This window comes from Rhipicephalus sanguineus, chromosome 7 (genome assembly GCF_013339695.2).
Source record: "Rhipicephalus sanguineus isolate Rsan-2018 chromosome 7, BIME_Rsan_1.4, whole genome shotgun sequence".
Taxonomy (NCBI): Eukaryota; Metazoa; Arthropoda; class Arachnida; order Ixodida; family Ixodidae; genus Rhipicephalus; species Rhipicephalus sanguineus.
The window spans coordinates 144,654,526-144,682,285 of NC_051182.1; the positions used below are offsets into that span (position 1 = coordinate 144,654,526).

Below are 27,760 nucleotides of genomic sequence, written 5' to 3' on the forward strand. Positions count from 1 at the left end.
GCCTTGACGTCATCTAAGCCGCCATATTGGAGCCATGTTGTGCGCATCGTGCGCTCATGACGTCACGTGCAAGCTTCCACAAATCGCTTGAGTCGCGCATGCAGTCATGTTAGAAATACTATCGCGCCATGTTAGAGCATCGTGCGGCACCTGCTTTCCTCTTCACTCTTTCATCTTTCGCTGTGCTTGTTCGCTCGGTTGCGGCCGTTGCGGCGAGGTGCAACGAGGGACAAGGCACGCCGACGCTCAACGCAGGAACGGCCGCCCAGATCAGCGAGCAGAGGTGGAACGCTTGTCTTCCTCCAGGCAGCCCCGTTGACGTTGATCCGTGCTTCTTTCCAGAGGGCTGCAGAGTTAACGTCTTTTACTTCACACCGAGACATGTCCACACATAAGCCACGACCAAACTAGAGTGACCTAGAATAGGGGGAGTGTCCAAAGCGACGCGCGAATACATGGGAGGAGCGAGGGCCTTTTGCGGTGAACTCCCGCGCCGCGGCGCTGCCGTGCCGGACCCGTGGACTTTCTCCGCGGCGGAAGCCGCGCCAAAGCGGCGAGCGTCTGCTACGCGCCTGATATTTTGGCCGCTATTAGCCAAAACTGCGGAAATTAGGGCAATATTTAATACTGCGTCACTGCAACATAATACTGCAGCGACTCAGCGCACAGGGAACACGTTTGGGCTTTGTGAAAAGGGAATTTTGTATCCTTTCAGCTGGTTTGTCACCGCAATGGTCTACACCAGGGGCGTAGCCAGACATTTTTTTCGGGGGGGGGGGGGGTTCAACCATACTTTATGTGTTCGTGCGTGCGTTTGTATGTGTGTGTATATATATACGCAAGCAAAATTGAAATTTTTCGGGGGGGGTTGAACCCCCCCCAACCCCCCCCCCCCCTTGGCTACGCCCCTGGTCTACACTTACGCGGCTGCTTGAAGAACGCATTCTGCGCGCAATTCATCATGAGGGGAGGCGCTTAATGTACTTTCGTGTGGAATGACGAACGTAAATGTGCTGCAGATGAGAATAAGCTGGAGATCGCGAAGATAACCAGGAGAATACGTAGCAGAAATGCACGTATGAAATGGCTACCTCATGCTAACGCGTTTGCACCCTTCATATCCTTTCTTTTTTTCGTGCGTTCGATTTGTTTTGCAAGGCTGCTCTGCTGTTTCAAGCGTTTTCGTGCGAAGGCGAATGTGTCCGTCGGCGTGGCCGCGGCACCAAAGTAAAAAAAAATTACTAGCATAACTCTCGCGTCTCGTTAACTTTGCATGCACGAAAATTGGCATGGTCAGCACATGACGTCACGGTGAATGACTTCAGGACGACGTCATAGTGACGTCACAAATTTGGTCGATCTGTGACGTCATCACGTGATGATTTTGTGCATCACTCGCGTTGGCGGTGCAGGACGTCGATGGTCAGTTTTCGCGTTTGGAGGCATCTAAGGCTTTTGCCTTTAAAAAACAACACAAATCAAAGTAAATGAAACGATAACAGTGCAACACCGTGTATGCTTCACTTCATGTTACCAACGATCACCCGAAAATAAACGTGATTCTTAGTTCAGAGCAGCTGATTACACGTGTCTGCGGGACAAAAGAGGCTTGCTTTAGCCGTCCTGTCCTCTCTCTATATTTTTTAAAGAGATGACCAGACACGTAGTTTCAGTACTCCGGGGCTTCAGTATGCGGTCGGGTGCCGTGTTGACGCGCAGTCGATTGCCACGAAAACAATTGTATTTTATGTAACTGCTCGTCCACATCTTTTTCTAAAGTATCTGAACCGCGCGAACGCTAACCGCCGCGAACCGTGAAAATATCTGAAGTTGAGAATTAGTTGTTTGAAACTGTTTTCATTTCGTATGGTGAAGGGTTGAAGCAATGCACGCATCTCGCTCAAACGTCTCATACTGACGTTCAGCCATCCCTGTAGAGCGACGCATGATTGACCACAGCTCGCTCTGAAACATCTAGACATAAGAGATCTCTGAACAATTTTCTGAAGTGATTGAAATGTTACACTTTCACGTTTGTAAATTCTTTACCATGTTCTTGTTCAGGCAGCTATTTAACTTGCACGGCAAGAATGAGGATATTTGTAACTTTATTTCATGATATCTGCATATTTTAAAAGCATTTTTTATATTACGCCTTTATGCAAAAACTTGTGTGGAATAAGGTTAGTTTACCAGGCATTGCTTTTCTTTCAAATTTTTGCGCACGGTGAGCCTTGTACGCTACCTCAGAAGCAAAAATAAGCCAAGAGCATTAATTGCAATCGTATGGCCGCCCATACTCTTTCTTTTGTTTACTTCACGTTTTCCCGGTGTCCTGTGCCCATAATAAAGCGCTAGTGGAGGCTAACAAACTGTTGGATAAAGCGCTGCGCATATGGCGAGCAAACCACTGGCGACCATGGGTAAAAACTCGTAGTGTGAAGCGGTCACTGCGCCTAAGTATTTCAGCTGACTGCGCGTGTAATTTACTTTTTTTTATTACTCTTAATTCTTGCATGCGTGATTCTATTGCCCGTGCGAATAAGTTATTTTCTTTCCTTGTGTGTGTTCGCTTTGCGCATTTTTACGCACGCATCAACGTTTTCGAACTTTATCACTTGAACCCGGCCACGCTGATGCTGCTTGACACATGATTCTCTGCATTCTGTTGTTGCCCCAGCACTAATACAACGCTTGAAGGTGGATAAGATCCATTCCGCACCGCATTATTAAAGTTAAGTAGGCTTCAAGTGCCCTGTGTGAAAACTCAGCGCAAAAACCTACAGCGCGTAGCAGACGCCCCTCGCTTTCCGCGCGCTTCCCGAGCGCGGAAAGCCCACGGGTCCGGCGCAGCAGCGGCGCGGCGCGGCAGTTCACCGCAAAAGGCCCGCGCAGGAGCCGGCGCTTTGGACACTCCCCCTATTCTAGGGCACTCTAACCAAACTGTTTACCATAGAGTTTCCTACAATACTTACTAGAGGGAACTCTGGCGCTAGTGTCTATGGGAGCTGCAACGCATGACGCTTCAGCCAGCATGGGAATCATGGGTAGTACACAAATTTGTCTAAACTTCGTACTTTCGGCTCCGTTTAGCTCCGCGTTGGCTGCATCCGCTTTGTCGCAAAACGAATTTCAGCAAAAGTCAGCAGTCTCACTTCGCCACATTAACTTCTTTAGGCTCAGCGATTCAAATCTGGTCACGAAGTTCACAACGATCTATTCTTTTATCCGAAAGAAAACCAAAACATAGCAATAAACAAAGCCACAAGTACGTTCGAAGCCGCAAGCACGAAGACTAGGCAAATTTGTGTACTACCCATCATTCCCATGGTGGCTGAACGATCGCAGCGCCAGAGTCCCCTCTAGTTAATTTTAGGAAACTCTATGCTGTTTACGACCCGCCAAAAGGCTGCACGAGGTCACGTGATCTCCTACGCGCTTCCGGCACTTTCGGTTTTTCCGGCGCTTGTTTCGTTTCGCATTAAGGTACTAGAAATCGCCGCAGAGGGCGAAAAAGTTAACCGAGTTCCATCGAGATGCGCATAGAATGGAAAAACTCCTCTTTTAGCGGTCGGACAAAGCCTCCAAGATTGTGCGCCAGCGGAACCCGCCGGCGCGAAACCTCGGAGGCCTTTAGTCAAATAAGTTAGTTCGAATATTCCGTGTTAGGGGCACTCAACGCGGCCAAATATTTTATTTCAGAATCTATCAGAAAATTATTAGAACTTCATTACCGTGTAATCTTTCATAAAATTAGTAGGCATTTGTTTATTTGTTACTTCTACAATTAATACAACTCGATTATTTGCGGCCAAAGTATTGAGATTACACTAACGCTCGAAAAGCAGCAGCCCATTGGCATCGATTGCGTTTCGCTTGCTATTTCATTCAAATTGTACCGCGGTTGTTTTCTTTCATCGGCATTACGCAGCTCCGTTTTAAATCAGCTTTGATACAGCAATGCGAGTTTCTGTGCCAAACTTTACATGCCACTGCCACAAAGCGAACGTGCCTAAAGCCTGTGAATCATGTCAGCTGCGGCGCTTCACCGGCTGCACCAACCACCGGCTGCACTAGAATATTATAGTTTATAGATACTTCATAAACGTTGGGCTTTTCAGTTTCCAGCGTGAAAATTCAACGCCGGCAAAGAGCTCGGAGGCTACGTACGAAAACGGAATAACCATGCACCATGTGGGCCTGCGCACCGGTGAGTGAAAATGCACTGCTTTGCATTTGAACGTAGCTTTCTTTCTTTCTTTTTTTCTTTTTTTTCATGCGCTATGGCTTTTGTCATTTCATAAGGTTTTACGACTTGTCCAGCTGAGCGGATGCACATCTTGTGGATTCTAATGACGTTTTCTAAGATTGTTTACTTCGTTCTCACTTTTGCAGAAAATATCTTTGCTGCTAAACTTTGTAACACAGATCACAGCATAAGTTTTACCTGTACATTGTGATCATCGTTAACACCCCTGAACAACAGGCATGCTTAATTAAAATTATGCAAATCAAATCACTACATGGGAAATTTCTGTAAAGTGAAGCTCTAACCGTACACATTTTGTATAATATATTCTATACAACAAAAGGACGTGCCAGCAATTCTGTTTACCTGTGTTGTGTATGGTGGGCAATCTTATAGAATATTCATCTTTATCCACCACAACGGTCAAAACATTAGACTGATGCAGTTGTTATGTTGGTGTGCCAAGCAGTGTGCATAAAATGTTCTTAATCTGAAGGAACAACACAACTGAGAAGAGTGCCCATTGAATTGCCCCTATGTGTTACAGGTCTTCGTGTGACGTCGTTTGACAAACCCTTTTTTAGTCGTGCAAGGCGCTTCGCAAAAACCCTTAAACGAGAGGGCTGTTGCACTCAGAACGCAGACTTTCTTGTACATCACTCTCTCTTTGATGTCTAATGTTCTTGTCTAGGGTAACATCACATGTTTTGCACTGTCTGGAAGAACAGGTCTGAGATGTGCACTTATCGAATCGCCCACACACATGACAAATCTTCACGGTAGCTCAAGTTGGAGACTTGTCATTCATGCGGTGCCCTTCACAACCATTCCAAATGAGGTAGCTGTCGTGCATCAAAGGCGAGCTTTTTTTCATGTATATGTCACTCATATACATTGCATTTTTGCATTTTTCTCTAATGCAACAGTCCCCTTTGCACGAGAACTCCAACACCTAAGCACATTAACATTAGACTTGATAATTAACTTCGAATGTCTGTCAGGCCTATATGCAAATTTACAGGTTGCATTGTTCCCACCACAATTCATACCTGCTTGCAAACAACCTTACTGAATGGAGCTGACATAGTGCATATGAGCTGTAGCTTCATTGCATGAATGCACAGAGGTCTAAATATGAGCTGATTGTTAAGGCAGTAAATTAATATTGAGCAGTGGAAAAACAGAACAGGCATGTGGCACATACACACAGAGTGCAGACTTCCAAGTGCTAGGTAATTGAAAACAGTGAATGGTTTTTAAACAATCTGAGCCAACATTGCAAGCCGCTTCACACTCACACGGTGCAGTCCATTGCTTCTTGCTATGCTAACATTCTCTCCTTGCAGTAATAGATTGTCGTATCTATTATCAAGGAGAGCAGCCGTCGGATTCAGTTCTGCTTGAGCGGTGTTCATAGAATGCTCTTGACAAAAAAGGTACCTTTGAACCATTTGAAGAGTTAAGGCACTTTCCGTTAAATCTATCGGGACTCTTTATTACTAAAGTATTGGTTGGGGACTATTTGTCATGCATGGAGGCGCACATTCGTCCATGCTTGCCACTTTGCATGCTTTCACTACCATGTAGAAGTGTACCTCAAGATCATTGCAATGAGCACATCCCAGACAGATTGATCTGCCAAGACTGGTGAGCCTAGTTTTTTCTTTCCTCCCTGTATGTTAGATAATAAGGAACAGTGCTAAAGGAAAGCATACGAGTGAGTGCATGTGCTAGCAGTACCACTGGGGCAAGGCTTTTTTTTTTTAGCCTCAAGGGAGGTACTCGGTCTCCAAAGCTTTCTCTGGTAAGGACTCTAGTTCTCGTTAAACTTATTCTTTAGCACGTATTTCTTGACATACTGCAGTTTCCTTGTATTTTCCTTGAAGTTGGCAAGATTTATAGATGAAGGACACGCTGTGCAGTGAGAACGTCTGGGGCTAGCCATTTGGGATGACACAGAGCTGTGCAATAGATATATGTAACCTGAAGCGTGTGCATGCATGTGTGTATGTATATATGTATGCACACATACACACGTAGCTGCTCTTTCCATTTTCTGAAGTTGCTTTGAAACTTTCCATCTTATCTTTACAGCCATACAACCCTTGTGCGTCAGTGTGGCTCTTTAACTGAACTTTATACTGCAAGCAAGTTGAAGCAATCTTTTGCCGTCTCTTCCGGTGCATACGAAGGTCAAAAGACTGTCCATTTTGGTCAGTAAAGTCAGCAGTGCCCAATTACATTGAAATTGTTGAACCGCATAGACTTCAACTGCTGCGCATTTTAGAAATGCTTTCTAAATGACCTGTGTGTTTTACAACTGATAACCGGAAATCTTAAAGGGGTACTGACACCATTTTTCGAAGGTGAGTTTACTCTGCCATACAAATCTCCTGTATACAGAGACATCTCTGAGCAAGTGTGAAGCTCAGAAAATGTTGAAAGATTTTATTTTGATATTAAAGTCAATTTTTCCATGGAGCACCTACCAACATCGACACTAGCTTGATGTCAGGCTAGAGTACTTATTCTGGTGACTTCATGCAGCAATCTGGCCAGTTGTGATGACGTCAGGTACCAAAACATTCAAAATGTCCACTTGTGCATCACCAATGGAGCCACAGTGGGGAGCAGACGTGGAAACATGGTATCTTGCGCGAGCACGTGACGAGAAGCTCATACCGTATTGTGACGTCAGGGTAGAGTAGGAACCGAAACTAGCTTTTAAAAACATACTGTAATTACTTTTTCAGGGTGCAGTCACACTTAGGAGTACATTTTCTAGACTCTTGAGGGCTTGGCCTTTCATTTAACGCAAGAAAACGATCACTGAAAATTTTCATCTCAGTACCCCTTTACGAGTTGACTTTGTAGGAAGCTAATATGCTGTCGCACCGCATTGGCGATTTTCTTTAACCCTTTGAGACACTATGTACACAATTGTGCACATCACCTGTTTTTGCTAGTTGTGTTGATTGATGGCTAAGAAAGAGTAAGATACATTAAGGTTTGAATTAATTGAACCTTCTGCGTAAGGCAGAAATGCTTGAGGCCCGTGTACTTAGATGTAGGTGCACGTTAAAGAACCCCAGGTGGTCAAAATTTCCGGAGCCCTCCGCTACAGTGTCTCTCATAATCATATCATGATTTTGGGACGTTAAACCTCAACAACTAACTAACTTCATTTAACTTCATTTTGCAGTGTACCGTTGCATATAATCACTTTTCTAAAGGGACTACCATGTTTGGCAAGTCGTTCTACGTGCACGAGACACGTTAAAAGTATGATGTTTCTTTGCTTGAATTGCACATATCTAAAAATGAGTTTGCACTGTATTTATAGCCTGAAACTTGATTCTATTTTTATGCAAAAGCAGAACATAAATCACTTCAAAATAAAAAGATGTTTAATTAGAATTTAGCTAAGAATAATTACCATAAAACACATAGATCAATATATTATGACAATCGGCCGCGGCTGCTGCATTTTCAATGGAGGCGAAAATGTTTGAGGCCCGTGTACTTAGATTTAGGTGCACGTTAAGAACCCCAGGTGGTCAAAATTTCCGAAGTCCTCCACTACGGAGTCCCTCATAATCATATCGTGGTTTTGAGACGTTAAACCCCAGATATTATTATATTGTGACAATATTTTTGTTGCAATAGATTATCGAGTGCCTTGAAATAACTTTACATAAGTTTTACAAACTTGCAGACAGTTTTTCAAACGTTGCGTCTGAAACGGTTAATGTTGCCACTACACTCGCGGTCAACTTTTCTTGGCAATGAAGGAAAGGCTATGGGGGCGGAGCTACTGCACATGCACTGCTCCGCGAAGTAGTCCGGTTCGGCGTGCGTTTTGAATTTAGTTTTGGTTTGTGAACCTGCCGTATCTCCTGTGACGGCCGTTTCATTATTTGATTGGCCATCATAGGCTTAAACAGCCACTTGTTAGCGAAATTTGTCACAAGCTCCTTCGGTGAGTCATCGGAAAAGCTGTAGGGTGACGAGCACTCACCTGATGATGAAGACGCCATTTTGGCTGTGAGGTGCTCGTAAAAGGTGGGACATTTTTACGCGCGCAAAAACACGAAATGAAACTGCATAAAGTAAAACAAATATAAATATCCACTGATGCTTGCTGGCCCTCTTTTCAAACACCGTCCCATAGAAAATAAAGTAATGTTGTTGTTTTTTTTCTCATGCAGAAAACACGGACGCAATTGTGGGACTATATTCTTCAGCGGTAGCACGCGCGTAGTTCGGCTTTGTAGCCTTCCCTTCATTGCCAAGAAAAGTTGTCCGCGAGTATTCGCAATGCCCATAGACTGTCGCGCCGCCAAGCGGAATTCAGGAGCGTCCTCTCGAGGAGGGTTAGTAGACGAAAAAATGGCAGCACTACGCAGTCGCTCCCTTGTTCAGCTGTGCTAGCCTCAGTGTTAACGCGTTGGCAAGAAAAGAACACTACGACTTTGCATGTTCCCTGCATCAGTGAACAAACCGGGCCCTCCGTGACACAGGAAATCTGATTCGTTCTTGCGAGACGCGAAGTTTTCGTGAAAATACGTGGCAACTCGCACTTTCAATACTATAGCTCACAGCGTACACATACTATCAGCTTCGCGAGGCTTTCTGTAGCCACGTAGGTTAGTTAAATGTTATCGTCTGACATAATCAGTTGAAGCTCACCCTGTTTTTACTTGCATATAGCATTGGTCAGTGTTTCTTGTAGTGCATGAATCCCATAACACTGCACGCGGGAGGTCCCGCGGGCACGCGATGTGCTTCTGTATAACTTAGCGATCTCAAGCTGGCGATACCCCTATCCTTTGTCAGCAAAGCGCTGTTACGAATCGTGCGAGCGACGTTTCGATCATTCGAGAACGCGTCTGCTCGACGCCTTTCGTGGAGCGAACGCTTTCCACGCCGTCCTTCGCCAATGTGTTGGTTTCATATTTCATAGCCAGCGCTGCGCCAGGCTGCGCCGCTTGTTTTTGTACGTTTGTTGGTAGGTGGCAGCACACTGCAAGCGATTTGCTTGTTGACCGGTCTGAGAGCAGAGTGTTCATCGCGCCCAGACTGCCCAGACGCCTCTCTAATTGTAAACGTGGTGACGCGGAGTGGTCGAAGTCGTTCGGCGGAGGAAATTCTTCAGATTGCTTTCAGCAGTGATGTTGAAAGAAACCATCTTGAGGACTAGGATTTTTCACTGGACGTAGAAGACTGTGCAAGCACCGAGAGTGACAGCGACAATGAACGATCAGCTGCTAACTCACGAGGAGCGAGTTGCACTTCACGTCCCCTCGTGCGTTAATGTTCTTTCACACTCGTAAGTCACTTTGATTGTATTTAATGTATAATGTCCTAGAGCGAGATCAAAATAAAAGCATAGTTCCTCTTGTGCATTGCATGTATGAATTATTGTGGATATTATGGAGCGCCGCATGCCACCAACACGCTCGAGCTCGACCAGCGAAGCGAAATGGTTAGAGCGATGGAACGTGCAGTCACGGCCACAATCCACGCCTCTCGGCTAACTTCTTCGCCGTTGCGAAAGCATACGTGTGCATTCTTTTCGATATTCATGTTTCGATCGTGCTGATCGAACCTGCAACATGCGAGTGAAGTGAATTGCATGCACACGACTGGAGTCTCAGCATGGCGGTGACACAAGCGCTACTGAATGGGATGTGAAATGCTTGTGTTCCGATGAAGACGTAACTCCGCGCTCCCGACTGCGCAAGTAATGACGACGGCGTATGGTGTTTGCAAACCATCACCACGTTAAACGTGCGGTCCCGTGCAGCAGCGATGGCGCTACTCGCTGGCGGCCTACTACTACGGCAAATCCGTCAGGCAGGCTCAGCACGTACTACGTCGGAGTGCCGTTCAGCTCATACGTCAGTTCTAGTTCATGCAGTTTTATGTAGCACGCACAGGATTTCGCAAAGCATCGTTATGCACGCTAACGGAGCTGAAATATAACCTTTCACGCCGCAGCAAATAATTAGGTGGCGAGTACTTAGCACTTTACATGGTTTGGGAAAGCATTTTATCTCATATCCATTTCAGCGCAGCTCATAACTTCATCCGGTGAAAGCAGCACGGGTCGTACGTCCGCACGTCCTATCTGTTCCTATGCTAACAAACGGGTTGACCCTCCTCCTGGCGCCATGTTGAAAAGCACGGCGCGCCACCTATAGTTCGTGGGCATTGCGAATAGTTATGCTTCGAGAATATTGTCAGAGGTTCAATGGGTGCTTAGATCAAAAAGACATATAGGACTCCTTTATGAGAAAACAAACCTTTTATTTCTGTAACATAACATGATTTGCAACAACTGCAACACCACTATGCAACGTAACAACAAAATAACCACCGTGGATTCATTGATGCCATGTTTCATTAATGTAGCTGCCACCTTGAGTGCTTCATTGACAGGTGTGTGCACGTCAAGAACAGGTGCAGTAACCTGTGGCGAGATGTTTGTAACTGACATGAGAAGCGCTGTGACATGAGAAGCACATATGAAAATGACCGTGTTGTTGCACGACTTTGGAGGACTTATTTTTCTGGCATCAGACGTGCTTGCGAGTTCATTCAACAGTATGCTAGAAGACGGCTTTGCCCAGATAGTGGGATTAACCTCGTTACAATCACTCTTACTCTGGAGTACTTAATTTTGAGGCCAGTAATTTTCAGTCATGTTTCGCAGCAGCTTTACGTGACTCTAGACCTAGTCTCCTTTTAGTTTTCGGAATATTGTATTTAGGTTTCTGTTGTACTGTAATGTTCTTGCGTGCTCTGCATACATACTTCTTATGGATGACTCAAAGCAAGTGATGTAAAAGTAAATATTTGAACAGAAACATAACATAACTAATGTAACATTAGACAATGCTTTTAGCAGCATGGTATTACATTGGGAGCAACAGTGCATTTGCTCCTATAACACTACTACACACGCAGTTGGTGCGGAGCACACATGAGAGCTTGGTCATCAGCGTCTCTTGCAAAATTCACTTAGTGGTCAGTGCTCTGGTCCTAGGTCTTACATATGCCCAAGCAGAAGCCAAGACGTTCCACATTGCTGATGCCCATCACACCCCTATTTTATCCTGTCAACCTTCTGAAAGAATTGCATCTCAGGATCTCATTCGCATAATGTTAGCAAAATTTGCAAATATGCTGCATTCTGCCCACATGATCATCGAGCTTAAGTACAAGTATTATTGCTATCACTCTTAGAAACTTGTCACCTATTTGCACCTGCTTCATTGCGACTGTCGCTGCGCGGAGGATGTCCGTGGAATTACTCCAGGCCGCGACGTTAACCAAACATTCGTCGCGACCAAGGATACTTCCATTTTGTGCATTCCTCCTGGCTGCAACACATTCAGTGTGACCCTGTGTACGTGCGCATATGTAGATGACAATGTACAGAGTGATTGCACATGCTCCCTCCAACAATGCAGTGTGCGCAGTACTTGTTCCTTCACTATGCCTTCGCGGCAGCCTTTCTGCTGCAGAGCTTGTCGTAGCCATCGGAGCTGCACGCCGACACGGAGCTGTCGAAGGCGAGCTTGATGGGGCACTCGAACTCGTGCACCGTGTACTTCTGCAGCCACTTGTCGTAGTAGCACTCGTAGAAGCGACTGCAGTCGGTCGGGTGCCGGAAGAGGCCAACACGGGTGCAGGCCGCTTCCGGTATGGTGGACATCTTGGACGCTTTGTCCTTGAGCTCCTGCTGCAAGCCGTCGGCTGGCACGCTGTTGGTCGACTGGATGTTCTCGACCAGGGTCTTCCCCTTGAGGAAGATGGAGGACTTGTCGGGGGGCGGGCTGTCCTCGACGGTGGCCTCGGACTGCTGGGCGGACGGGGGCTTCTGGACCGAGTGCGCGAGCAGTTGCGGATCGAGGATTTCGACGGGGTTCGCGGGCTTGTCATAAACGCGAGGTCCCGCGTGCGGAAGTTCAGGCGGACCCTTCTCGGAGACGACGAGCTTGACGGCCTGGTCATCCTCCTCTTCGAGGAGCTGCTCGATGGGAGTGATGACCGGGTTCTTGTAGCTTCCCGGTCGCATCCTGCCGAGGACCTGTTGCAGCTCCTGGATGATGGACTGCGGCGGGTCGTCGAGCGGTGCCGTGTGCAGGACAGGCTTGACGTTGGTGATGAGCGGGTCGCGCTCGTCGACCACAAGCTTGTTGACGGAGTACTGGGCGGGCGGCTTGCTGACGCTGCCAGTCGTGGTCGGTGATGAAGGTGGTGGTGGTGGTGGTGGTGGCGGCGGCGGCGGGAGTTTAGGCGTAGAAGGCTGGGTGGGAAAGGGCGCAGGAGCGGGCTCGGACACTGCGGGTTCCGAGAGGACGACTGGAGCCGTGGGCGCGGGTGGCTGGGCAATCGGCACGGTGTACGTGGGTCTTGGAGGTGGTGGAGGCGGCGGCGGTGGTGGCGGAGGCAATGCTGGCCTTCGTGCCTGGGTTGCGACAGTGGGCGGTATGGGTCTGGGCAGGGGAACGGTCGGTGCCGGAGGTTTCGGAGCCAGGGCTGCGAAAGTCGGGATCGGGCCGGCGGGTTGGAGAGTAGGAATCGGCGGTTGGAAGGTTCTGGTTGGAAGGTTCTGGCCCGGTGAGAAGGAGAACGACGGCTTCTGTGGAGGAGCCGGCGGCAGTGGGGGCAGGGGCGCGGACGTATAGGTCGGCGGAGAGTACTTGGGAAACTGCGATGCAAGTGGCGGCTGGCCCAGCGGTGCGGGAGGTGCCGGCACCGGCGGCCGACTCCTGGTATTGGTCAGGGCGTCCAGGGAGATCAGCTCGTCGTCGTCTTTTCTGTAAGGCTGTGGCGGTGGTGTCGTGTACGTGTATTGAGTTCCTCCGGGACCGCCGTATCCGACTCCCAGGGGCGGTACGGTTCGCGTCTCCGGCAGCTTTGGCGCGAAGTTGAGCGGCCTCGTGGGCGGCAGCGTCGGCACCGTGGGTTTGGGCGGGTCCGGCGCCCTCAGCGGGAACATGTGATGACTGTCTCCGAAGAGGTAGTTGGAGCCGAACATGGTCACGCCTTGCCGGAAGTTCGTGTTCATGAAGGTGAGCGGGTTGAAGAGGTAGACGTTGGCCGAGCCGAAGGGCAGCCTGGTCCTCACCACCTGCGTCAGGCCGTCGAGACGCTGCTGAGGCTGCGGCACGCCCTGGTTGCCGAATATGAAGGAGTTGGTTCCGACCTGCGGCTTTTGCGTGGCGAAGTACGAGTCGTCCGGAGAGCCGGTGTACTGTGGCGCTGGCGGCAACGTCTCGTACCGGATGCGCGAAGACGGTCGGACGAGGGGCGGCGAGAACGCCTTGCGTTCGTAGGTGCCGGCGTAGCCTCCGTAGAAGGACGTGGCAGGGTTGTATCTCATGTAGCTGCTGTAAGGTCCGGACAGGGTCCTCAAGCCGGAGTCGAGCTGCGGTGCGTAGGACAGCGCCCTGGGCAGTTCCTGGTACGGCCTGAAGTAGTGAGGAAGCTGCGGTGGTCCCGGAATGAACGCCGCACTCGAACCCGGCCCATGGACGATGTGTGTGCGGTAGAGGTTCGACAGCGTGTGGTCGAAGTTCCTGTGCACATCGGGCGGTCCGTACTGGACTCCCGGCAGCTGGAACTTGGGCGGCGGCGGAGGCGGCGGCGGAATGCTGGCCTGCGGCACCCTGTACGTTCCGGGCGGAAGCTGTCCGGCGGCGCCGTAACTTCCTTGGCCGTAGACGGCGGTCCCGGGATGCTGCAGCAACGGAGCCTGAGTTGCCTGAGGCACGGTCACCTGAAGGCCGCCGTAACCAACGGTCGGCTTGGGAGGCTGCGGTGCTTGTTGGTACACCTGCTGCGGGTAGACCTGCTGTCCGTAGTAGAGACCCTGACCATGGATATCCGCGGGAGACTGTATGACGCGAGCCTCGATTTGAATTTCGGGATAGTGCGGCGACCCGAGCGGTCCCTGCAAGGCGGCAGCGGGCAGGAAGTGAGCTGGGATGTCCCTGGTCTGCACGTGGGATGGCCGGTGGAAGGCGCTCTTCTTGACGATCGGATGGACCTGCTGGTGGAAGGTGGGCGCCGCCTGCAGGTGTATCTCCGACGGGATGACGCCACTGGCAACCGAGACGCCGTGCAGGCCCAACGGTTGAGGTCTCTGAACGTGTGCAGGAAGCAGGGGGACGCCTCCGGAGGGCGAGCCCCTCGGCGTGTGGTAGAACTCGCCCGGACCGTACAGGGACGGCCCGAACAGGGCCTGCTGGACGACGCCCGAGTAGCCCTTACAGCCCGGAGTGACCGCTTGGTAGTTGCAGCTGAAGGTGTTCGGGTCGAAGCCCAGCCCGTATGGACAGCGCATGTCGAACGCCGTGAGCGTGCCGTTTTCGTACGCGTCGTCGCAGAAGTAGAAGTGGCGGCAGTTCTCGGGGTCCTGGTAGTAGCCCAGGCCGGGACAGTGGAAGGCCGACTTGGGAGTGGCGGACACCTCGCCGGAGCCGTGACAGGACTCGGACCACGAGGGCCAGTTGCAGACCTGCATTGAAACGAAATTATCCGCGTTACGTTTTCAGTTATTAGCGTCGCAAGAGACTTGTGGTGTGTATATATATATATATATATATATATATATATATATATATATATATATATATATAGTCATAATTTTTTTATTCTCTAGCGCTTGCACTGCGAACATCTAGATGCTATCATTCTGATGTGCTAACTGAGGCTTGTTAAGGTGAAATGTAAAATGCAGAAGGAGGTCCCGAGGTCAGGGATTGTAAGAGGACCTCCCCGTGCAATGTATACGCAAAAATGTAAAAAGAATTCCTGCTATTCATATGAAAAGGATAAACAGTTTCTTGGGATCACAGGAAATTTGTAAGGCCGCAACACTCATATGGGAACGGATTACCAGCGAAGCTGTACTCGCGTTTGTGCTGTAGGACGACATGGGCGTCTGCCGACAATGACCTTCTTCTGACTCGCGGTCCTTCGCCACATGCTACGCTGTTACACGTCCCCGCTTTTTCGCTGTCTTTATTCGCGTTGCTGCTGTCGACGCCTCTCCGTTTTTTTTTTTAAGTTTTTTTTTTCTGCGGCGTGAACGCGCTGCGCCGTCTCGACGTATTCTTTTCTTTTGGTCTGCTCCGCCAGTTGCGCCGTCTCCATTTTGTCTGCGTGAACGCGCTCCGCCAGCTGCGCCGTCTTTATTTTTTGTCCATTTTGTCTGCATAGGGAAGCGAGCTCGTCAATATCCCCCACCTGGGAACACCTGGGCTAGATGTGAACAGCTTCGATATAAAAAGCAAATCACTGTAAACCACTCTGCACCCATAAAGCGATTTCAAGCAACCAAAACATGCACTCTTTTGCCCAACCAGACTTTGCAACAGTGGGGGTGTAAGGTAGTTTCGCATCCCAAAATAGGCTTTTCGTTTCCGAAACGGTTAACGTTCTACCTAAAACACCCTTTAGGAGCTAAGCGTGATATGAGTTTTCAAAACACCTATGGCCCATACGACAGTAGTGCCAGCTAATTATTGGAAGTGGCTAATTAAAATAGCGTTGAATATTAGGCGGGTTTAGAATAACAGATCTGCCTGTTTTAGGGATATCTATAACTCCACCATAAATTTATGCACATTCTGTGAATGTTTTTGTTTGATTACGCAGAACAGGAATATCCCCACCGGCACTGAACAGCGACTCAAGGTACTATGGCTATATACACCAGATGGTCGGCGTATGTTCAGCGCAAGTGCTCTATCCTCTTGGTATTTTACTACGCTGTGCTTGTGTGCACAGAACTTTGATTACATTTCGTTGTATTACCTATTTTGCAATTTTTCGTTGAGCTCCTGTCGTCGAGATTACACACGTCGCGCTTGCATGAATTAGGAAAAGGCATTCAACGGGCGAATGCCATTATAGCTGTGGATATCATTCGCTGTGCCCGTGTAGCAGCACCAAAAACGGCATTAACACCTAATTACGTTCGCTGCGAATGACGTGGCACGTGCAGTACGCAACAGGTGTATAATACAATTTTCCCTGGCTGGTAGCCTTTATTTTCCTGTTCATTGATAACGATATTCAGACGATACACTCACAGAAAAGATCGAATGAAAAGGGCCTCTCTTTGTCCCACAACAATAATCGTCATCTGGCTTACTTGCGTTTTCTTTCTTGAAAACTCGGCGCTGGCCACTTTCCTACCAAGAATGCTATGTCACGCTGATAGCGCACATGCCGTCCGTGACCAGAAAGTGCCGGGCGCGCGGAGATAACGCAAGGAAAGGAAGGCAAAATAAATGACGATTATTTTTGTGGGACAAAAAGACGCCCTTTTTACTCGATCTTTTCTGTGAGCGTAGGCAACGCCCCATAAAGGTTGTTTTGATTCGTGAAAGCGCCTTTTTTTTTCTAGGCTGTAAGGATGTTAGTTATAGACGGTAAAGCTCCTTTAAGGGTGTAAAGTGGTTTACTGTCTACCCATGCGCAACACAAAAAATACGCACCTCGATCTTCTCGTCGAACACCAGTCCCGGCGGGCAGTCGAAGATGAACACGGTGTACTCGTGCTTTCGCTGGTCGTACTTCACGCAGCGGAAGAACTTGGAGCAGTCCTGCGGGTGCCGGTACGAGCCGCCGCGGGTGCACGTGAAGCCGGCGACGCTGTACGAGTTGAGGCCCTCGACGTGCAGGTTGTGGCCCTGCTGGTCGACGATGCGCACGATGCGCGTCTCGGTGTTTGTGGGCACGTACTCGATCCGCCCTCTGGCGCCGTGCACCACACCCGTGATGCCCTCGTGCAGGCTGTGCAGCAGCGGGAAGTGTCCCTGTCCGCACACGGCGCGGGTGTCGTCGTCGTTGACGGCGTACGCGTACGCGCCGCCCAGGTCCTGCACCTGAATGTACTTGCCCTGGGATCGAGAGAGAAAATGGGTTAGGGAATCGCGTAGTAAGAGGTCGGGTCGCCGAGGAAGGTGTACAGTCGAGCTTGTTGTTAAAGGGGCATTAAAGTGAAACAATGCATCGGCTTACATTTATACATTGTACTCTGAGACCTCTGATGTCGTTGACTTCATCAGCATTGGTTTATTAATAGAGAAGAAAATGAAGGTCAAAGTTTCGTTTTAAGTTTTAGCGGCGACATCTCCGTGCCTGACGCCATGGATTTCAAATTGTATTTTTTCGTATTTTTGGCGACACTGGCTCAACGAAATTTCCTGAAACTTGATATGCTAAGTTTATGTCTCTCTCGGAAGACAGTGTACTTCATTTTTACCGAATACAAAGTACGTATAGGCCCTACTAGACGCCGTCAAAACCTATGACGTCATTGCGTTTGGTGTGGGGAATTTCAAGGTGGCGTCGCCACCCGCATATTTCTTTCGCGTTTTTTCTCGCTTACCAATCGTTTTCTCGCGGCAAGCGCGGTCATTTAACTGGCATTGTGAAAAATTAATTTATTAATATGAAAAAAAAATGTTTCGTTTAGTGTCCTTTTAAAATGGGACTTGAAGTGCTCCTCGTCATTTGCGGGCATTGTATACAAGCAAGTGCAGAGCCAATTGTTGCATTTCGCCATAGCATGAATGTCGCGGGAAATCGAAACTCGCGGTGTAGTTTAGGTAACGGAGTAGTTAACGAATTACTATATATGGTCAAATGCACAGCCGTCGTCACTGCAGATTCACTTACCTTGAGCCTCAAGCTGAGTTCGTCCTCGAATCCCATGAAGGCGTCTCCGCTCACCGCGTAGGGAGCCGTCAGGTCGGCGTCGCGCTCAACGCTGAACTTCAGGTTGTGTTGCAGGGCACAGAACTGCATGCACGGGTGGGCAAATAGTAACAATGAAACGCAGGACAAGATTGATGGAGAAGCATTGTACGTCTACAACTAAGTGTTCGGCTGCTCTAGAATGACCGGGGGAGTGCACGTCACGAAGGAGGAGTAGGTGGTTGACTCTGCAGCAGAAATGAACTTAGAACTGCATTACTCGGAAAATTGCGTAACGGATATAAGCATCTATAAGTTGTCTATATTGTCTCGCTCCAAGCAGGACGAATAAAACAAATATTGACTGAAGAACGCTGTCCGACGGCGTCAATATAATTTTTTGATTTACACTTACTGCAGCTCTCTTGGGCCCTGACAGGAGCAGACAGCAGTAAAACTCGTACGCACATTGAATCGTAGCTTAAACCTCACAGTATACAAGATCATTAAGAAAATGCAACTTAGTGTGATTATAATTATGTTAATCATAAAATAAGTAAGGTATTCTAATGTTCTCAGAAATTCTGACAATTGCAACGGCCTACATCGTACCAGGTAATACATTTCAGATATAGATATTACGTGAAAGAAAAAAGAAAACGAATTTGATTGCTCACGTATGTTCAGTTGCCTTGGGATAAACGTACAGAGGTATACTGACGTATTCATGTGACGTCCGTTAATACGTTTCGAGATAAACCCTTGGGATAATCGTCCGAACACTTACGACGGGATGTACGCCCACGACAATGGCACGAAATCTCGCCGCTGCATGCTTCGCAATCTTGTCCAATGACTCGCGAAGTGACTGCATGATAAGGCTCAAGGAGTGTATACCTCTTCATTAATTTGTCAGAAGGTGGAGAATTTTGCATTTAGAGGAACGCAAGGATGTATTCGTCATCGCAAACGAGCTCTGCATCCTGTAGCAGTGCATTGCTCTGTATCCTGGCAGCCCTGTATCCTGGAGCCTGTATCCTGGTAGGCACATCATTAGGACGGGAACAAACACGACCGGGTCCCGCCTTTGGCACTGTTTGTTCCCGTTCTGTATCCTATGACGTATACCCGTCCGAACTTTAAGTTTTTATCGTGTACTTACCTGCGGGTGGTTGAACTGGTAAGAGTCGTCGTGTCCGTGGTACAGCGGAGCCCCGATGGCCGCGATGTTTGGGTCGGCCAGCCTGTAGGTCATGCCGAACATGGGAACTCCCACCACGACCTTCTGGCGGGGCACGCCCATAGCCAGCACCAGGTTCACCAGGGAGTCCTGCAGACCACCGAAACATCGTGTACCTCGCGCATTACACGCATATCGCAGAAAGGCAGACGCTTGGTGGGAACATGGAGCTCCTGTCGTTATCTACTGTAGTTACGAGAAGTCGTCACCGAACCGGCGACCTCGTGCTTGGCATTGCGAGGCCATATTCACTAAGCCACCACGGCCGGTTATACGTAAACTACTTTGCTGTTGCCGCGCTCGAAATAGTCGGTCTCGGACGCACGCAAATAACTCCTCTAGTACGAGCAGGTTATGGATTTTCAGTCGTAGCGAAAAGAATTTGGCAGATGCTGGCTTCGCCACGTAGTTATGCTTACTGCGGAGAAGCCACCTTTGACGGAGCCTTTTTCATTGAACTACGCATCCCTGTATAACTTCTGTTGGGCAGCACGAGACATGACATCATCTGTAGACGGCGATGACCGTGTTGCAAAATCGTGCGTCACTAAGAGATGTTTTTCGCATTTCTCGATGACGCCACGTCGTTTAATAACGCGCAGGGCTGGTTATATTCTTTATGTTTTGACTGCGCGTGCGTACGTACGGGCAACCACGAACAGATATTGGGACTACGTAATCCGCGAAAGAAAAAAGGAAAACAGCAAAAGAGAACATTCCAAAGGGCCTACTTGACATTGAATCTACAGAGGCAGTCGAACTGGTTCAATGATAAATATAAGGATGCGGAGAACGCACAGGCGTTACACAGGCTTGGCAGTACAGCAACCAGATACAACAGCCACGCATTTTCTGGTACAACAAAGGCCTATGCGCACCGTGTTGTCCATGGCTCCCCGGTCTCCGTGCAGTGGTGCGGGATGCGAGGCGTACTCGGGCTGCCCGTCGTGGAACATGAAGGCCGGAACGTTCACGTAGTCGGCGTTCCTGCGCGTCAAGAAAACGGCCGTGTCGTGGTTGCTCAAAAACCGAACTGCAGAAACCGTTACTAGTAGACAATTATATGGATGAATGAATGAATGAATGAATGAATGAATGAATGAATGAATGAATGAATGAACAACAAAGAGTTTTGCTAGAAAGCTTTCTGAGAAACCAGTATGCATTTACTTTGTAACTTCGTGCTACAGAGAGATGGATGAGAATTTTATCTATCTATCTATCTATCTATCTATCTATCTATCTATCTATCTATCTATCTATCTATCTATCTATCTATCTATCTATCTATCTATCTATCTATCTATCTATCTATCTATCTATCTATCTATCTATCTATCTATCTATCTATCTATCTATCTATCTATCTATCTATATATCTATCTATCTATCTATCTGTTCGACATACATACATACATACATACATACATACATACATAATACAGATAGATAGATAGATAGATTAGATAGATAGATAGATAGATAGATAGATAGATATAGATAGATAGATAGATAGATAGATAGATAGATAGATAGATAGATAGATAGATAGATAGATAGATAGATAGATAGATAGATAGATAGATACCAAAATACTTCTGGTTCGCCAAGAAGTGTTTCGAAATTAAAACAAACATAACAGATTGTATCAAACAAGGAGAAACTACCAATATGCACTCGCTTTAAAGTTCATGCACAAGGTCAATAAGGTTACACAAGTCAAGGTTGTGAACAAGGCTACCGTCACAAGAGCCGAAACGTCTTTTCCTCATCCATTTGTGCTGAGTGTTCTTATTTTATCTTTTTAATAAGGTCGATAAACACACAGCAATGTGCTTAGCACACCTAATGTCATTTTTTTCCTCCTTCATGTGACTTTGCTGTACAAATGAAAGGAAATGTGACCGTGACGCCAGAAGGAGACATACTTGACCAGCGTCCTGAAGTCGTAGGCGTGGTTCACGAGGTGCGGCTCCTTGGCCACGGTCACCGTCACGACCGGGTGCTGGATTGGTGTCTCTTGCCGGAAGTGCTGCGCACAGAGAGGGCAACAATCGCAGCCAATATTATATGACCAGACACACACACAACAGCCGTAATGTGTATATACATAGCTGGCGCTGCGCTTTAGGTGAGGACAGGACAGCCGCGAAGGGACTTGAATTCACGCCAAACCGTTGCGCGAGCCAGTGACCAAATCCTGTTGTACACCATACGTGTCGCTAGGGGTAGGCTGTACGCGGGTTTTTACGGCATGTTGTTGTGAACACGGTGGTGTGGGGGTTGTTTGGCCATCGGAAGGTCGCGCTGCGACAAAGAGTGGGCTGCTGGATGTCACCAAGCGCAATACGAGTTCGATGTAAACGCACGCTTCCTGACATAAGGTGCCAAGTGGGAGTTGATTTATTCGTATGTTCTTTACTTTATAAACGGCCATTGCTGCTTATGCTTCGTTATAGCACAACATAAAGAGAAATTAAAAAAAAAAGCTTGTTGTTTTTTTTTTTTTTGCTCTTTCTCCTAATGTTGTGCTATGACACAACACACAGTGCTGCCCGGCTTGCATATTTCTTACTGTCCTCGTCCGCTATAGATTTAACGTGTACAGTCGAGGGTCTCTCTACCGACCCGATGATAAGTTCGTTAAATCAAGAATTTTGTTGAATCGAATACGCCGGAGGCGTTCGCACGAACGACACTATGTTTATTCAAGCTCAAGAACCGTTTGCCGAAGCCAACCTTTATCTCACTTATTCATAGTTGCCGGAAAGCGCGAAAAAGAAAAACTACACAGAGGTATGAAGGGGACAGAATGGTACCGCGTCGTCCTGTCCCCTTCGTTCCTCTGTGCTGTTGTTTTTGTCGTGCTTTCTTTAACTATGAATATGCACCGACTCGCCCAACTGCCCCTGTTCAGTATTTATCGCACTTATGACACACAGCAAGACGATTAGAGAGCGTGTCTTATGTTCCTTCATTTAAACGAAGAAAGGTAATCTGATTGACGGCGTTTGTTACTTGAGGAACAACGAAATGTATTCCCACGCATACATATTTTACATTTGTCCGTAGTGCGTCTCCAAAACAGTGTTTAATCTCGAAAATTGTTGAGTTTATTTCTTTGTCATTGCGTTTAGGTTTTCAACGCATTAATTATGTTCTATTCAAGAAAAACGGCGTAGCAACAAGACCAGCGAAATGGAGGACAACACAAGCAGTTGATAGCGGATGTCTTGCCCCACTAGTCCCGTCGTTTAGCTGTTTTTATCAGGATCTCGCTCAACCAACTGTAATACTATCTAGGGTTCTACGTGCCAAAACCAGGATGTGATTATGTGACACGCCGCAGTGGAGGGCTCCGGAAATTTCGACCATATGGTGTTCTTTAACGTGCACTGACGTCGCACTGTACACGGGCCTCTAGCATTTCGCCTCCTTCGAAGTGCGACCGCCGGGGCAGGGATCGAACCCGCGACCTGCGGGTCAGCAGCCGAGCACTGTCACCGCTACGCCACCGCGGTGGACACTCAACCAACAAACGCTGCCTTTGCACTCTTTATCATTACGCTCTATCAGTGTGCGCCGAGGAGTCTAAAGCGCTGCGTTAAAGCGAAGATTTTGTTGGATTGAATTGCGCTAAACCGAGGTAAACCGAGGCATTCAGCGTGCGTGTATTGCTACTATGTGTTACTGTACTGCAGGCCCGTAGCCAGGAATTTTTTCGGGGTGGGGGGGCACTTGCTGAAAGCCTTGACAATTTGAGAAAAACGCCTATTTTCATGATTTGTTTTCGATAAAAAACCATGTCTCATCAAAATTTCGGGGAGGGGGGGGGCTGCCTCCCCCCCCCCCTGGCCACGGGCCTGCTGTACTGGCTGTATCGTCCACGCAAGTATCGTCTTATTTACGGCCATGCATGAACTAGCCTAGCAGCGCGTTCTTCTTAATATGATGGGTGTATGTGCGATGCGCGACTCACGTGCAAGAACTGTCCCAGCACGGGCCTCTGTTCCATGGCCACCTGGTAGTCGACGCCGTGCAGCTGGTAGTCGACGTCCAGACCGCGCGGTCCGGTCGGCGCCACCTTGCGGGAGACCTGCTGCGCCAGGTGCACCAACTGCTCCTCGGTGGGCACCTGCTCCACGTGGTCCAGACCCCGAAGCTCGACCATGGGCACCAGCCGTCGGTTACGGCGGCGCATCGAGCTCAGAGCCGTCAGGTTACCTGCGAGGATTGGTGACATGGGCCACGCGTTATAAGGCAACCGCAGCTTTTAAATATGAAACGAAAGATTGTAGGATCAGCTATTCCAAAATTACTGTACGAAAATGAACTACCACAGCAACGCAATATCTGGTAGACTACTCAAGTGAATCATTATGGATTGAGAATGCTGCAACGGTGGGTAGCCAACGTTGGCCAATATTAACCAGCGCCCCCCTTCCCCCCTTCCCCCTCTAATGTGGAATCCTGCGCACGCCTACACGAACATTGGTTTTGAAACCAAGTTTCTTTGCTCCCTCTACAACGTATTCCGCTAAGAAAGGGGACAGCCTGGGAAGAACATGGTCTCCAAGAAATTTATGGCGGCTTCTCCCTAAGGAGGAACTGTCGGGGGGAGCACAAGAAATGATTAAGAAACGTGGTATACTGAGCATCAGTTCCCCTTCCTGTAGCCAATCTTTTACCGCTAGAACCCACAGTTTATTCTAGTTTAGATTCCTGGAGTAATACTGCATGTATCGGTGGATAAACTTGCCTACTGTCTCATTTTAAAAAGGCATAAACGCCAACCGCAACAAAAACACTTTAAAACAAACAAAACGTTCCGGCTCCCGCACGGGAGCCTTGTTCATAATGAAGTCAATGCCTCCTCCCCACCAGGACGGGATTCCGCCAAACCCTGGATTAAAGACACTAAGGAGGCAAGCAGCTCACCGTAGAGGAAGGGTCCCAGCGAGAGGTCTCCCTTGATCTGTAGCGTTCCGTAGACGACGTGCGTGCAGAGGCAAGGGTTCAGCTTGGAGAGGTCGAAGTGGGGGTCGTCTGGCCGTACGTAGCACACCACGCTACGCTTGGGCAGTAGCTTCTTGTCGCATTGACCTGGCATCGGGAAAGACGAACAAGACAAGGCGAATCTTAGTGTCTATCAGTCGTACACGGTATGTCTCTTTGGGAATAGTTTATTATTAGTGCGAGACTATGACTTGGCTCATTGGGCCACTACTCCGCCACCAGAAAGCCGTGGCAGAAGAGCGACACACAAATCACGTCATCTTTGCTAGAACAAACAAACAAAAATAGTGGTCATGGTGAGAATTCGAACGTCTGCCCTAAGAACACTGATGCCACTCCGGTGAGAGCGCTAACCACGTTTTGTCTAAAAGACGGCTAGAGGCCATCCTGTAATCTATCGTTGACACGTTTCTAGCCATAGAAGACCAGTTTTGGTTGTGTGTGGAAGTCGTTTTACGTATTCTTATGTGTCTGGAAGTCTGTATGATTTCACCATGTTGCGTATGATTGCTATTCTGCTCTAAAAAGTTGTGTACTGTTCGCAAGAAATAAGAAGTGTGTCTCGGTGTGTATGTTAAAGGACAAGAAATGTTCGTAATGCTGCATATTCGTAAAACGCATGTCAGTGTTCTATTTGTAATGTATTTCAAAACATAATTTCTATATCAATGCACTGCAGTTTCTTTTTATGTACTCATGTGTGAAAACAGTTGTCTGTCTGCTGCCAAATTCTGTAGGGGCAGGGGTCTTTGTCAAGCCGTTATAATAGCGACTTTTTCATCCTGTCCTAGCATTCGTTTTGAAGATGAATGCTGAAATAAAGGAATTTGAATGTGAATAAGTGAGTTAGAGGGACACGCAAGCATTGTTGTGTATTATTTTATCTCTTTGGTCAGTTTCTTAGAAATACCAACCACATTTCTTGAGAAGCTGTCACCGAAGCTAATTTTCAGAAAATTTGTAGATAGTCATTGTCAAAGAAAATCAGGAACATGTCGATGTTCCCGTGTGCTCCTGTCTTTATTTCTCCGTTTTCCTTGCAGTAGCATTTCACGTCCTGAAGACGGCTAGAAACACATACATGTATAACCTAATCAGGACAGTCAAGACACATACACCCGAGTGTTTCTGTGCATTCATGTATCTGCTTTGTCATGGCTTCGTATAACCTTGCCACTTCCTCGTCTAACAGCTGGAAGCTGACTTCGACAGGCTTCTAAGTTAACCACGGCAAAGCTGACACTGAAAAAAAAAAAAAAAAAAAAAAACGTGTTCTTGTGCCTTCTGCGATTTGCTTTCAAGCTCTGCCACAGTTTTTTTGTTTAAAAATACGTGAAAGGTATCTTGCAGTAGCCCAATATAATATTCTAAGTTAGCCACGACTAAATATATACAGGGACACGAATTTACGTGCTGCCGAGCCTCCATAGTCCTTGTTTCATAACGCCTCTACACTTTCGTCTAAAAGACGGCTAGAAGTCGTCTCCCAAGTTAACCTTGATAATGCACGTCACGTACATATGATGTATCCTGGACCTTAACACAAGTTGCTCCAGCCGAAAAATTTCACACGCTGCATTCCATTTATCGCTGCGCACCCTGCACGGCCTTCGCTGAAGCCTGGCGAGTCTTAAGCAGTCGAACACACGGAAGCCGAGGGGCACGAATTAAAAGCCATTTCTCTTCGAGATTGCGTCATCTTGGAACCCCGCTGGGCCGCTATTCGTAGGGTTAACCTCTTTTAAAAAGACTTGGGCAGCGGAGACGCTTTATTAGTGCGCTGTACCTGTCACTTTGTATCACTTTGCCTGAACAGCCGCGTAAAGGATGGCGTTGCTCTTGGAAGCAAACCCGGATGTATGTATGCAGTGTCTACTACATGCAGTGTGTGTGCTGATAGGAGGTCGGGGGGGGGGGGGGTGCTGTTGAGTAACTTGCAGAAAGCTTGTACCTTAGAAAAAAAAATGTCTTAAGCAAGAAGATTGATTCCACACTTCGCGATGGCCATTAAGACGGCATTAAAGGAAAATGTCGGGCGCGACATGGTGGGAATGGGCGCTCGACGTTCCGGCGAAACGCGCACGTAATGAGCGTGAAAATTTTAGCCTGTACAGAGCTTTTGCTGGAAACAAGGTTGCGCCGCAGTCATCGGATGTCAGTTAAAGATCGAGGGTCAGGTTGTACGCGGCTGGTGTACCGAGGCGAATACCATATTTTCACGGACGTATGCACTACTTCGTTTCTTCCCCCTTTTTTTAAAAACGATCGCGTTGTACGCTCACGTTCTTGTTTCACGCGCTGTCGGCGGAGCATGCGCTGTGAATCACAATGTATCTATTATGTATCAGCAAAACATGTTTCGCGTTCGTCTTTCTTTCTTTCTTTCTTTCTTTCTTTCTTTCTTTCTTTCTTTCTTTCTTTCTTTCTTTCTTTCTTTCTTTCTTTCTTTCTTTCTTTCTTTCTTTCTTTCTTTCTTTCTTTCTTTCTTTCTTTCTTTCTTTCTTTCTTTCTTTCTTTATTTCTTTCTTTATACATTATTTGTGGCCGTCCGTCACATCAGGCACGGTATACCGGTAATGCGAGTACCTCTAACTGCGAAATCTTTCTCTCTCTCTTTCTTTTTGCCGAATTAGCCCCGACGATTATATAGGCGAACGCTCCGACGCATGAATCTTACGCCATATAGGGGCCTTCACATCATTATAGGGTTGCAAGCCGTGAATAAGTGAACGCATTACCGTGTGACTACACTGAAAACCAAACCGTTTCCGGGAAATCGTACCGCCGGAAAAATTAGTATTCCGTTGTTGAAGTCGTCTCGAATGTGACTTTCGGGTACATGCATGCATGCATGCATGCACGAATGCATGCGCGATTGTCAAAGGTCGAGGTCTCGGAATTTTGCGGAACTTATGGCTCGTACTCTCCGCAACACAGTTAGATATCGATAACAAGGGATTACGTATGTCGACATGCACTACAAAGCACGTTTCAAACCGCCTGAACACGGCGAAACCGTTGGCTGCACGCAGTCGTGACTTGCTGACCGTATCGGCTGGAGGTCTGCAAAGGTCGTCACATGATTTACGGGAGACTTAGTTCTTAAGATATATGACAATTTGGTGCCGTTATGTCGAAATGTGTGAAGCATGTTTGAAGCCGGCGGCTCTGTGTGCCGTTGCTATGGCAATCTTGACTTTCCAAGCACGATTGTCAGAGGTCGACGAGGGTCGTCGAAGGAGTAGCGAAGATGTTCGCTTTTTCGTTGAATTCTTAGGATATATATAGTGTGCATTAGCGCTAGTGTGCACCAGCGTTCGTCCGTGTGTAACGCCTTCTTCTTGTGTACGTGTTTTCAGTGTTTTCGCTGGTACCCCTTTTTCGAATTGATATATATAGGTTTCGAAGACTCGATAACTGTTTCGAAATGCGGGGATAAAGTTAGAAACTCGCTATCTGCCGGGTGCCTAGTTACACGGCTGTCACGTTGATTTATTTCGACCTTGTTTGTGAGCGCCGTTGGCGTGTTCAAT

At 47.8% G+C, this 27,760-nt stretch overlaps 1 protein-coding gene across 2 annotated transcripts in view; it reads right to left on the reverse strand.

Annotated features, from left to right (window-relative positions):
• Positions 1-10,537: 10,537 nt before the first annotated feature.
• Positions 10,538-27,760, reverse strand: part of LOC119400158 (uncharacterized) — a 68,771-nt gene continuing 51,548 nt past the window's right edge. For both annotated transcript variants that reach the window (XM_037667142.2, XM_049417989.1), the window contains exons 3-10: positions 24,150-24,314; positions 23,191-23,435; positions 21,140-21,243; positions 20,090-20,198; positions 19,134-19,301; positions 17,954-18,076; positions 16,768-17,172; positions 10,538-14,780 (exon numbers count right to left, since the gene is read on the reverse strand). In XM_037667142.2, the coding sequence (XP_037523070.1) occupies positions 11,748-14,780; positions 16,768-17,172; positions 17,954-18,076; positions 19,134-19,301; positions 20,090-20,198; positions 21,140-21,243; positions 23,191-23,435; positions 24,150-24,314 (4,352 nt within the window). In that variant the 3' untranslated portion in view covers positions 10,538-11,747. The remainder of the gene's footprint in view (positions 14,781-16,767; positions 17,173-17,953; positions 18,077-19,133; positions 19,302-20,089; positions 20,199-21,139; positions 21,244-23,190; positions 23,436-24,149; positions 24,315-27,760) is intronic.